At 39.6% G+C, this 13,915-nt stretch overlaps 1 protein-coding gene across 11 annotated transcripts in view; it reads left to right on the plus strand.

Annotated features, from left to right (window-relative positions):
* Positions 1-13,915, plus strand: part of PLCB4 (phospholipase C beta 4) — a 414,226-nt gene that overhangs the window by 385,086 nt on the left and 15,225 nt on the right. For all 11 annotated transcript variants that reach the window (XM_072736376.1, XM_072736375.1, XM_072736379.1 and 8 more), the window contains 3 exons: positions 9,606-9,721; positions 10,992-11,067; positions 12,976-13,151. In XM_072736376.1, coding sequence (XP_072592477.1) covers positions 9,606-9,721; positions 10,992-11,067; positions 12,976-13,151 — 368 coding nt within the window. The remainder of the gene's footprint in view (positions 1-9,605; positions 9,722-10,991; positions 11,068-12,975; positions 13,152-13,915) is intronic.

Raw genomic sequence — 13,915 nt, forward strand, 5'->3', positions numbered from 1 at the left:
GGCTCCTTGGAAACTTCCAGCTTTTGACCCCACCCTCTTTAAATGCTTCCTTCAGGCACAAAGAAAGAGCATATACTCTGACCAACTATGAAAATAACAATAGCAGCAGCTAGAATGTTTGCATGCTCAGTATTTTCCAGATGCTATGCTCAGCACTTTACATTTCTTGTCTCATTTACTACTCCACCCGAGAAGGCAAGTTGTATTTAAGTCTCCATTTTGCATGTGAAATTAAGAAATTAAAAATTAGGGAGGTTAAGCAGTTGAACTACTGTCTCTACCTTGGAAAGCAACCATGCCAGAATTTGAACCCAAACCCATCTGTGTCTAGCACCCATACTGTTACTGCATTATTCTTTGAAGGATGTCAGATGCTTTGGTTAAGTAAACAAGTTCCCCCCGTTGCATCAAATGCAGTGTTAGCACATAGGATGTTCATAACATCCTCTAGTTGGGATGATGTCAGTACACTGGTTACCTGCACAGCTATCAAGAAAGGTGCCCCTCAATTCTTTCGAACTTGACCTACATACATACTACAGAGCAGAGTTGCAGAGTCGTCTATTGTCTTCCTTGTCTGAACCTTTGAGTCCAAGCTGAGTCAGGTTGGCAAACAGACCCAGCTTCCTGATCAGAAAAGTGATAAAGGCAGTGTAGACATCCACTTGGGCCACTGTAGCAAACTGGCATAGCCCAGGTGGCTTAAACAACAAACACTTATTTCTCAGAGTCGGGAGGCTATATGTCCCAAAGTCAAAGTGCAGCAGATTCAGTGCTTGGTGACAGCCCCTTACTGGATTTCAAAGGACCTCCTTGCTATGTCCTCACGTGGTGGAGAGAGCTATCATTTCTCTCATGTCTCTTCTAATAAGGGCACTAATCCCATCTGTGAGGGCTCTACCCTCATGACCTACTCCCCTCACAGAGGCCCCACCTCCAAATTCCATTACAGGGGGAATGAGGGCTTCCACATACAAATTTGGAGAAGGGACAGAAACAGACCATTAATAGGTGGAAAATTATTTTTCTGTGACACAGTTTAGAGCTGACCTTGGTAGATCTTCCCCTCTGCCTCAGACATCACTGCACTTCATTCAGTCACTCTCATTTCATCATGCTTGTTGGCAGGGGCACCTTCATGTTGTTTAATAACCAGTAAACCCCAGATGGCTGAGAGAACCTATGTTGCATTCATTTGTAAAACACAAGCGAGTTTCTTGGAGCCTCATGTTATGGGAGCACCAGTACCTACAAGGAGATTTTAAATCTCCCTAAATCCAACTATCTGAATTTGTGTGGACTTTCATAACAGCTTTAGGGTGTGTTTTTTGGAGGAAGTGTTCGAAATTCCTTAGGTCAAGCAGCAGAGAAAATTGCCACAGTAAAATGCGCCATGCTTGCCTGTTACTTTTCAGAAGTATTTCTGAGCAGGGCAATGCATTTCACTGCTTGTTTTTCATACCTTCATGCACTGCAGAAGTTCACGTTACCAGTGTGTGATTATGAGCTTACGAATGAATCACTTCTCCCACATTAAATACACAGGGGGCCCACTTTATTCAGATTGCTTTGGCAGTATAATTTATGAATTCTGAATTCTATAGTGTTTTTTTTCCTGTTTCTCTTTTTTCTAAATTCAATTAATTAGTATATAGTGTACTATTAGTTTCAGAGGTAGAGTTCAGTGATTCCATCAGTTGCATACAACATCCAGTGCTCATTACTTGAAGTGCCCTCCTTAATGCCCATCACCCAGTTACCTCATCCCTTCACCTATCTCCCCTCCAGTATCCCTCAGTTTGTTTCCTAGAATTAAGAATCTCTTAGATTTGTCTCCCTCTGTTTTTGTCTTATTTTATTTTTCCTTCCCTTCCCCTATGATCCTCTGTTTTGTTTAGTAAATTCCACATATGAGTGAAATCATATGATAATTATCTTTCTCTGATTGACTTATCTCACTTAGCATAATACCCTCTAGTTCCGTCCACATCATTGCACATATAAGATTTCATTTTTGATGTTTGATTAATACTCCATTGTATGTATGTATGTATATATATATATATATATATATATATATATATATACATACATACACACCACGTCTTCTTTATCCATTCATCTCTCAACATCTGGACTCTTTCCATAGTTTGGCTATTGTGGGCATTGCTGCTATAGACATTGGGGTGCAGGTGCCCCCTGGGATCGCTATGTTTGTATCCTTTGGATAAATACCTAGTAGTGCAATTACTGGGTCATAGGGTAGCTCTATAGTGGTTTTATGTAAATCTACCAATATGGCTAATATTTATTGAGTGACGGTTTTGTGTTGCACATTTTGGGGGAAAGAGTGACAGAGGGAGAGAGAGAGAATCTTGAGCAGGCTCCAAGCCCAGAGCAGAGCCTGATTTGGGCTTGATCCCACAACCCTGAGTTCATGACCTGAGCTGAAATCAAGAGCTGGATGCTTAACCGACTGAGCCACCCAGGTGCCCATGTGTTACACATTTTATGTACATTCTCAACTCTTCACAATATCCCTGAAGCTTAAGTAACACTGTCCACATTCTAGAAATGTATGAAATGAAATTCAGAGAGATGAGTCCCTATACTAGAGTGATATAACTAGTTAATGCTGGTAACGAGCCTCATTTGCTTAGGTCTAACACACACCTTTTACAATTCACCACATTATCACCATGTATTAAAAATGCATTTCATCTATTTTAATTGTCCAAGGTTTCACAAATAATTTCCAATAATTAGAGCTTCCTATCTATAAACTTTCTGTAACTTTTCAGTCTTTAATATTTCCCTAATATTTTCCATGGTCTCATCTGAACTACCTCCTAAGATGAAGGATTTAGATGAATGTTTACTTGCCTAATATATACTGAGGCCTACTCTGCACACACACTTATCTTTAAAACTTTTGAAAAAGGAAAAACCATTGAAGGAGCGGGGAGGGATGTGTATTTCTTAACATTGGACACACTTCCTGCCTCATGTCCATTTGAACTTGTTTATCGTAACATTGATTTTTCTGTAAATACTTGTAAAATGGTAAAACTAGCTAATATATATTTAAGTTTATTTAAGTGCTTAGGTATTCTTGTAACAATTATGTAAAAGAGCACTATAATTATATTGTGTCAGGTAGGAGTTCTGGATAGCCCTACTTTTCTGAATAACAAACTACCCTCAAATGTAGTGACTTAAAATAGCAGCCATTTATTAGCTCATGATTTTGTGGGTTGGCAGTTTGGGCCAGGTTAGTTAGGCTCAGTGGTTCAGCTGGGCTCCTGCATCTACTGTCATGGCCAGGTTGAGGTCTGGTGGCACTGGCTCACTTAGAGCTCTGCTGAGCCATTTCTCAGTGCTCTATGTGGCCTCTTATCTACATACAGGCTAGTTATTCACTTGGTAGGGGTTTCAAGAGACCAAGCAGAAACATACAAAGTTTGTTGAGGCCTTAGCTCAGAATGGCACATAATCACTTCCGCCTCATTTTCCTGGTAAAGCAACTCATAAGGATGATCCAGATTTAAGGGCTGAGGACTCTACTTCCTGACAAGAGGAGCCACAAAGTCACATTACGAAGTAGGGGGATAGAGAGAGTGGATGCAGAGAAAGAATTGTGGCCATTTTTGCAAACCATTGACCATTTGTCAGATGAGATAATTTATACTTTAAAAGAATACACCTTGACTAAATCACCTAGGTTTTAAACGGTGGAGTCAGGTGAATCAAAATTCTAACTCCAGAACTCAAGCATTTTTTTTTAGTATATTTGATACACAATGTTAAATTTTTTTTTCACAATGTTAAATTGGTTCCAGATGTGCAACATAGGGATTTGACAAGTTTACACACTGGGCTGTGCTCACAAGTATAGCTGCATCTGCCACCATGTGATGCTGTTAAAATACCATTGACTATATTCCTTATGCTACGCTTTTTATTCCTGTGACATTTTCATTCCATAACTGGAAGCCTATATCTCCCACTCCCCTTCACCCATTTCGCCCAACTCCTGTCCCCTCTGACAGCCGTCAGTCTATATTTATAGCTCTGATTCTGCTTTTTGTTTATTCATTTGTTTTGGGTTTTTTAGGTCCTGCATATGAGTGAAATCATATGGTATTTGTCTTGAAATAAGACAAATAAGTCTTGAAATAAATGAATTTCACTTGAAATAAGTGAAATACTTAGCATAATATTCTCCAGGTCCATCCATGTTGTTGCAAATGGCATGATCTCATCCTTCTTTATGGCTGCATAATATCCCATTTTATGTAAGTGTGTGTGTGTGTGTGTGTGTGTGTGTGTGTGTGTGTGTGTCTTTGTCCTTGTCTATATCCATTTACCTATCAATGGACACTTACGTTGCTTCCACATCTTGGCTATTGTAACTACAGAGGACCATATATCTTTTAGAGTTAGTGTTTTCTTTGGGTAAATACCCAGTAGTGAAATTCACATTCTTAACACTCTACTGTGTTACCTCTGAGTTTTCCCACATCAGGTTTTCTTTCTCATATTTTCTTGGTGGTCTTAGTAAAAGGTTTTTAAAAGCAATCATGATTCCATCAGGGCACAAATATTTTGGCTTCCTTTGGGACTGTTTTTTCAAAATATGACCCTTGGACCAGGAGCTGGAGGCTTGGCAAAAAACGCATATTCTTATATCTGCGACTTAGTTATAATCTCAAAGAAGAGGTCTGGGAAATAAATTTAAGTGAACTCCTTTCCTGCATACATTTCAACTCCTTTCCTTCATTCATTTATTTGGTATTCTCTAATGTCTCTTGCCTTAGTGCAAGCCCCTCTAATTGCCTGCAAGCTATATAGATCTTTAAAAAACAGTTTTTGACCCGCTGTCACACAATAATGAGAATAAATACCCCCCAGCCTTTCTGTGATACCACACCTTTTTAACAATTTTGAAGCCACCTAAGATAGGGCTAAGATTTGCCACCCTAAGGCCTTGGGTTATAAAGTAACCTACTGAGGAGGGAACATGGCCCAGGCTGTACCCTCCCAACAACAGCATCCATGGCATCAACCTTGGCAGTTGGCAACCAAGAGCAGAGTCATATTTAGTCCATATTAAGACTACAGGGCACTCCCAACTCTCACATATCAGGTAAATAGTGCCACTTCTGAGACCTATAGGGAAGCAGAGAATCCAAGAGCTAAATCCCAGTGGCTTAAGACACAAACGTATTGCACAAAAGAAATCTTATTTTCAAACTTGAAGGTTAGCTATAGTATGGAGGAGAAGTTGTGGTGTATGAGGATCTGCCATCTGCAAGAGAGACATAGAAATAGGTGTGTGAGCTACTTTTAGGATACTAAGCAGAAAAGTCAGGAGTAATGACCATTTGAGCCCAAAATGAGATTAGGATACTAGTTAACATGCCTAGGTTTTGGCTTTTGGCAGTGGTCAATGGCTGTTTCTTTTGACCCTGTGAGTACAGCTGGCAATTAGACTTCTATGCATCTCTCCTTTTCTAGAACCACTTCTTCAATTTGAATGGAAACTAGGGGAATAGTTTTCAAGTGTCCATTAGATGAGACATAGCAAAAGCAGAACTAAGCAAGAGTAATCTTCCCTAATGCATGACTCACCAAGACCAGACTAGGATTCTTTATTCTTTCAGTAAGAAATGGGCATACTTTTAGGTTGTCTGATGTGGTCAAATCCTTAGAGCAAATAAAACCCAAAGTTAAGTAAGTATCCCCAATAAAATATTAGAAGAATAATTACAACTTAAGTGTCTATAGGGGACCAAACGAGAAGTAAATGATGGAAGTTGGACAGATACAGAAAGCAGAAGGGCATTCATTCCCATTCAAAAGGCAAATCAGACTTAGTTCCCCACCATTGGTGCCTTGAGAGTCCTTGGGCCAACTTCATTCTCAAAAGAGGACTCATAAAATCTTGCATGAACTTCCAGATCTTTAAATATTAGTCCCTAATTCAGTCTTCTTTCAAAACACCATGTAGAGGGGGGAGAAATCTTAAATTCATAGGCTAGATGCATCCCTGGGGCAACCGTTTTGCAGCATCACCATCAGATGAGTCAAATTCAATGCCTGAGAAACTGACTAACATTTGGCATTTCAGTAAAGCTACTAATGGAAAATTTCTTCTTTGCTATATAAGCAATTTAGCTGATAACATCAAGGCTGCTGTTAAACTCATCAATTATAATTAATGGTAAGACCTCAATGCCAGACCCACAACTCTGTTAGGAAGAAACACAGCAACCACCCACAGAGGCAGCTTACTGGTGACCTTAGAGTTACATGCTGAGCAAACATGACTTGCTCCAATTATTCAGCCATATCTGTGGTACAGTCATTCACGCCCACTGTCCCATCAGTCACAAGAATGAATTGCAGCAGCAATTTCTCCAAAAGAAGCTTAATTTACTCTTACCTCCAATAAGAGACCTATAAATTCTGCTAAAAGCTGTACATGTATTTTCCCCCAAAATATCCCAACTTAGATTGACTTTTCAGTCCACACATCCAATTTGGGTACTCTTGACCTTAATGAATTAAAAAAAAAAAAATGTGTGCCTCTTCCGTAATGTCTCACGGTTGAATTAAGGGCCAAAGAATAAAACCAATGATAATCTTTTTCTGAGTTAAAATGGACTGAAAGATCATTTTCTGGCTCCTCTGTTTTACACTTCAGGAAGCTGAGGCTTCACCACCATCAAATAAGTAGGAGCCCATGCCTTTGTGAAGGGAAAAGTGAGTCTGGAAACCAGATTTTCCCAAAATACTTCAGTGACCACTTCTTACCACACAGGAATAGTTTTAAGCACGTAGAGAAACACAGAGAATTTTTTTTAAGACCAGCTTTCTTATTATTTGTATTAACAGCAATCATTTTGATTCAATGTGCTTCTAATTTCCCATATGATTCCTGCATATACTAGGTAACTTTACAGCTCATAACCAAACCATGAGGGCAGCCTGGGTGGCTCAACAGTTTAGCGCTGCCTTCAGCCCATGGTGTAATCCTGGGGCCCCGGGATCCAGTCCCACGTCTGACTCCCTGCATGGAGCCTGCTTCTCCCTCTGCCTGTGTCTCTGCCTCTCTCTCTGTCTCTCATGAATAAATAAATAAAATCTTAAAAAAAAATAACCAATCCATGAGTTAGATTGGGCAAATGGATCTTGTTCAGTTTTCTAAGAAAGAAAGTGAGGGCTGGAAAGATTTATATAAGCTTCACAAGGCCATTTGGCTAATTATTGACTGAGCTCAGACCAGAATCCAAATCCTCCTGCTATTCCCTTGATGTTTTTTCATGTGTATAACAAATATTTATTGAGTGCAAATTTTATGCCATGTAGTGGTGAATAGACTTGCCCTGCCTTTGTAGAGCATGTCTTACCTACTGGAATCCATCATGAATGCCTTTCTGGCAAAAACAGCTTCATTCCTCGTTTCTAATTGGGTTAATAAGATTCACCAGAATATTTCTATAAGAAATAGTCTGTCAACGTACTTCCGAGACTCAAAGCCTCACCTTTTCTTGTGCTGCACTAGGATATTTAAAGAACAATCTTCTCCACCCTTCCTTAAAAACTAGAGAGAAACAGGAAAGTAGAGAGATTACACAGGAAAGATTCTAATATGTTTGAATCTGCACTTGCATAGAGGCCCCTTATTTATTTGCCCAGGAAAATTAACACATGTGCTGGGTAGGCACGATGTCTTTAAATCTTAAAAGGAAGACTATTAGTAAAGCATTTTAGTAGGTTTGTTTATGTCCACAACATACAAGAGTGATTAAATCCATTCAAATAAGGATACATTAACATGTTGACTCCTGAGGCAGTTGATTCAGTGTAGAGCAAAGGTTTATTAATTTAATCATTCTACTTGCTCTCCCTTATTCCAAGTCACTTTCTGTATACTATCCTGGATATTGAATAATATGAACATGTTACTATATTTTGAATAAGGTGTAGCAGGCATTTGAAATATGATTAATATCATGTTAACTTTTAGTCCTAACAACCTGGTGAACTAGGTGTCACTATCCCAGTTAAAAAGATGAACAGATTGGGAGGCTAGGTGAGTTGCCCCAGAATTTGAGACTGAAGAGCCCATGTCCTTAACCCAATACCACATTGCAAAATCTCTGGCTGAAATGTGTTTATAATAGAAAGTGCATGTATATTGGTAATGTGGCTAGATTAATGAGGTGTCCCTACCACAAATTAAATAAGATACTGTTACATATGACTCCCTGACCCCCAAGTCCACAGCAAGATAGTATCACCTTTGACCACCCTATTGTCCCCATTGTCAGTTCCTATTCTGAGAATCTCCCCACCAGCACCATCCTTCTCCACAATGTCTCCCAAAGGCATTTATCCAACTGAACAAGAATCTGGATACATTTGCACCAACATTTTTCTGAAAAATACATATATAAACAAAGTATATAGATCAAGCCCTATGTTAATCAACTAACAGCCCTGGGACATTAAGGAAATCTTGGTAAAATTAAATATACCTTCCTCATTTATATTTTATGAAATCTTTTAAATATGTTCATAAACTAGGTTTCCTTAAAAAGAAAGTTTTCCTAAGGTAGGCTAGACTTTAAGTTACTCACTTTAAAAAAATAAGGAAAAGGAAATACAGTCTGAAAAACATCCATCCCTTCCCATCTTCAACACCATCCCATTCCTCTAGTTTCTCAAGACTAAGGCTATGATATAGCAGCAAGTGTATTCCTGATTATATGGATTTGCCCTGGCAATCCCCACATTGGCCAGGTAAGAAGCTAAAGAAATCTGACTTCAGAGAAGTTACTGGCTGTGATCAAATTATCAGAAGGAAAGAATGTTTATAGAAAAATACTTATTTTCAAAGTGTTGCAGCCCCAATTTCCTAATTATGTGAAGCAGAAGGGGAAATATTTTAAACATCTATAAAGCTGAAGGCCACAGCTCCTGGACACTGTGTCATCCTCATGAATGTACCTAGATGAGGAGGCCAGTGAAAATACCACGTGATGTGGATTTGAAGTCAGCTGACAGCGACAACTCCACTGGCAATTCTCACTGTTTAATGGTGGTATTTAACACCTTCCAAAAATGCCCTGGGTGTTTAGAAGCAATGTCACATGTGAATAGTTACACTTAGCATGTGGAAGAGAGAAAATACGTATTGGGTGTTTGAGAACCAATGTGTGGAAGAGGCTGTGGACTAATTATGTGTCTCAAACAGAACAAAGATGGTTGGGTAAAAGTTCTGTGGAAAACATGTATGTATAGAAGAGAGGACTTTGGAATGATTGGTGTTGCCCAGTAGTGGGCAGAGATGCCTTTTGGGTGGGTATGTTCTTTAGGCTGAGGCTAGACACTCCATTGTTAGGGTGTCCCTCATACAAGAAACTCCTGTGTTGGGTGGGAGATTGGAAATACTTCCACTTATCAGTAGCGGTTACTCCTAGATTTCTAAACCCAAGATTCTGGGAAAGCTGGTGAAAACCATTCCAGCCCAACATAGGTTAAGTTTATTAGCCACACTAGAAGAACTCAACATGTAACTGCAGATTCTTCTTATTCAGGAACACAGCACCATGCAGAAGTTGCACTGCACACAAGTTGACAAAATTGTGGCACAGTATGACAAAGAGAAGTCGACACATGAGAAAATCCTAGAGAAGGCGATGAAGAAGAAGGGGTAATGGCTCTTTATTTCCTTCTGGAAGCTGTCTGCCTTTTTATATTTTGTCTTTCCCCACAGTTCGATTGACTGCTTAGGCCAAGGAAGAACTTAGTCTTGATTGTGTTTTCATCATTAAAAAGTTTTCTTGGAAATAAGCAACTCATTCAACTGAAGGCAGGGAATGAAATGGAAAAGAGATTTATTCCAGTTCGACAGCCATTGGTTGGTGACACCATAACTATGTCTCACATGTGTTTTTCATTCAGGTATCTTCAAGGTGAATGAGGAGAAAAGGAAGGACAAGCTAAAGTTGGGAAATTTTGAAATTACATAAATCCTTTTGCATAGCCAGAAAATAAATAATATCTTGATTTGTAATATTACAGAGATTTTTAATATTGCAAGAATCTTTAGCTTATGCCAACAGATAAGACTTAAATGAAACTTATCATTGCATTACCAGAAAATATTTTGTCTAGCATTAAGCCAGGGGGATGTTTTTGTGATGCCACAAGCTCACCAAATAACTGACTAAAGGGAGAGCATACTTGGTGCCAGCCCTTGCGAAGTAATAGATCTGATGAGGGTCCTAGCATTTTTAGAATACTGCTTCTTTCAGAGACATTCTCAAAAATATAATGAAGCATTCTAAGTTAGGCCATAATACATCAGAGGATATATGCTGAAGACAGAAGCTCAGGACCTGTTCTGGTTTCAGCAATGCTACAGATAATCCAAAAGGGAAAAATAATCACAGAAAAAAGCAGTAATGGTTGCTGGGAAATTGCCTTGTATGTATTTCCTACTCACAATAGAATAAGAAGCAAAAATTGCCCTATGATGCCAAGAAATGCTATTTTCTGCCTTGCTGGCATGTGTAAAAGACAAAAATCTGGCTTTATAACCAGAAAGAATTTAAAAATTTGCTTCAAGGCTGAGGACCTCTTTTCTAGTTATTATCACCAATGATATTTTATTGAATAACTGAAAAATTACCCTAAAGAAAAGCAGGAACCAAAATGGAAACTCTGACAACAGACCCTTAACAATGAAATCATTATTTGATCTACAGTGTCTCTTTGTATAGTGGTTGAATTGAGTAATCATGATGTGGATGTTTTCTAAGGTATACATCTATTACTAGAAATACTGATGTTGCCCAATGAGCCATGGCAACCCATGTTTGATGAACAAATTGTCTTCATTAGAAAGCTTTGGAGCAAGGGCCCATGGGAATGGGAAGATATCTAACATCTGGCACACACTGATGATTTTCCATTTTCAGGGGAAGTAATTGTCTCGAAATGAAAAAAGAAACAGAAATTAAAATTCAGACACTGACATCAGATCACAAATCTAAGGTAAGAAAATGCCTATTTTTACAGCAGGAACTTGCAAAAGATACTTTCTAATTTTTTAGAAGCCCTACCTGATGTAAATCAGAAATAATAATAACTTGGGTCTAGTCTGGGAAATCAAGGGATCTCGGCATTCACATTTGTTCGAGACTCACTGGCTTTGAGAAGAGGCATTTTCTGGAGCATCTCTTCCTTCATCTGTAGAAATATGCATACAGTCTGTCCATGTTGTCTGCCTTAGGGGTATGAAGTGAAACAGCACATTGTCTAAGAGGAAATACTATATAAAATACAGAACGTGGGCAGCCCAGATGGCTCAGCAGTTTAGTGCTGCCTTCAGCCCGGGGCCTGATCCTGGAGACCTGGGATGGAGCCTAACGTCAGGCTCCCTGCATGGAGCCTGCTTCTCCCTTTGCCTGTCTCTCTCTCTCTCTCTCTTGTGAATAAATAGATAAAATCTTAAATAAATAATTAAACAAACAAACGAATAATACAGAGCATGCTTCTCTAGAGAGGTAACATGAAACATGTAACAAAAAACCACCCAACTTGTGGATTGAGTAAATCTTTGATACTTCTTCCATTCTAACTTTGTGTTGGAAGTTTAGAATTGGAAAAAAAAAATCAAGAGAATACATTCTAGGGAGATGAGCCCAATTACTCCTATTTCCCCCAAAACACAAGAAAATTGGAACTTGGGATACTTACTAGTTTTCGGACATTTGGAGAACTGAGCACTAAGTTCCAGTCAAGAACACAAATAACTCTTCAAGCAGTAATAGTTATAAAAGAGGGGGAATACTCTTAAAATTCCCAACTCTAGCCTTTCGTCAAACCAGCCAGCCTCCAGATGTCTACATGCAACTCTGTCATCTAGCCCGGTGGCCCTGCTGCCTGCATGGGCCAGCCAAGCTATTCAAACTAAGGTTCTCCTCAGTGTTCTGTATTTTGTGTCCATTCTAGAATTAATGTATATGAACAGGCCATGATTTCTAGAAGCTTTGCACAAATAGGAAAGTAGAAACGTTGGCAATGATACCAGTTAGCTTTAGCTGCACAGTAAGCCATGTTAAAATTTAGTGACTCAAGACACCTACCAATTATTAACTTAAAATTCAGGGGGTCAGAATTTGGGCTATACTCACTTGGGTAGCTCTACGGATTCTGAATAGGCTCACTCATGCGTCTGCATTCAGCTGGGATAGATGGCTATAACTCATATCTAGTCATTAGCTGGCTGTGCTTGCTTTTTTCTACATGACTTCTCATCCTCCAACAGGCTAGCATAGGCTCTTTCAGAAGGTAGCAGTGGGGCTCCAGAGAGTGAAAGAGGGAGACTCTTCTTGCACCACATTTGCTATTGTCTCATGGCTAAAGCAAGTCACAAGATAAGCCAGATTCAAGGAGGTGGGGAAATGGACTTCTAGCTCTTGATGAGGGAAGGTACAAAACCACACTGCAAAGAGCAATGGATATGGGGATGGGAAGACTTTCTACCCCCACATCCATTAGGGTTGACACACTGAGTCACAATCCAGAGATAAGAGAACCTAGAGCTCTCCTCAGACCTGTGGGCTTGTGGATATGAAGCTGGAAAAGCATGAGGAGATGAGGAGAATCTGTTAGAATCAGAAAAGGAGTCCAGAGCCTGGGCAGAAGGTAACACAAACAAGTTAGGCAGTGAAGTCACAGGTGACAGCTGAGTATTTAGAGCCAAAGCAATCAATCATTTTAATAACTTATGACTTCCTGATTCCCATGGATTAATACATATTTTTTGCAGGTTGTAGTATCTGTTGATTCACCAACTAAATTGGTGGGTGGAATTTGAAATGCATGACTGATACTGTGTTTTCACTTCATACCTGATCTCTGAGAGTTCTGAGTGCCACTGTCCCTTTTCCCACACAGGTCAAAGAGATAGTGGCCCAGCACACAAAGGAGTGGTCAGAAATGATCAACACCCACAGTGCTGAGGAGCAAGAAATCCGGGACCTGCACCTTAGCCAGCAGTGTGAGCTCCTGAGAAAGCTACTGATCAGTGCCCATGAGCAGCAGACCCAGCAGCTGAAACTGTCCCATGACAGGTAGGCAATGTGCCTTCTCCAGAGGGAACTCCTAATTTTGTATTAAAACTGAGCTGTTACACATATCGTGTCATATAGCTGAGGTGAGCAACATGAACCATAGCAGTGGCCTCAAAGTGCTTACAAGTATTGGCAAGGTATTAACACTCACATGAAAAACTAAGTTGAATTACACATAGTATATGATGCATCCTCAAAAGCAGTGCAGCCCAAAAGAGCTTGCTGCCTCCAGAGTGGTCACAGAGGCTTCACAGCAGTAGGGCCAACTCTGGGCTTTGGAAAATGGTCTGGAGCCTTTTAGGAAGAGAAGACACAGAGGGAGACAAAGACTAGCCAGTTAAGCTCTTAGATCAGATTGGATCTGATCACTCAATGGCCAAACATGGTGAGACCCTTCTTCACATTATTAGGACTTCTAGGAATTTGAGAAGGTAGGCTTAATCAAGAAACAGCAATAAAGTATCAGTTTATGTGGGTTTCCTCCAGTGTCTGCAAACTGAATATTACATTTAAAATACTGCAAATGATGAGCTGCACCCCACCCTGCCCCTGCCCCCATCAGAAGAGAGTTGATGAATGTCAGTTAACTCCTTTTATCACAGCTTTGTTACAGCCCCCTGCTTCTCCCTTCATGCCTACTCTATGCCACTGTTAGGGTCTATTGATACGCACAAAAGAGTAGAAAATAGAAGCATTATACAAACAAAGCAAACAAAAAGGTTTTCTTTAAAAAAAAAAAAAGATTTTATTTATTTATTCATGAG

This window comes from Vulpes vulpes, chromosome 14 (assembly GCF_048418805.1).
Source record: "Vulpes vulpes isolate BD-2025 chromosome 14, VulVul3, whole genome shotgun sequence".
NCBI classification, from domain to species: Eukaryota; Metazoa; Chordata; class Mammalia; order Carnivora; family Canidae; genus Vulpes; species Vulpes vulpes.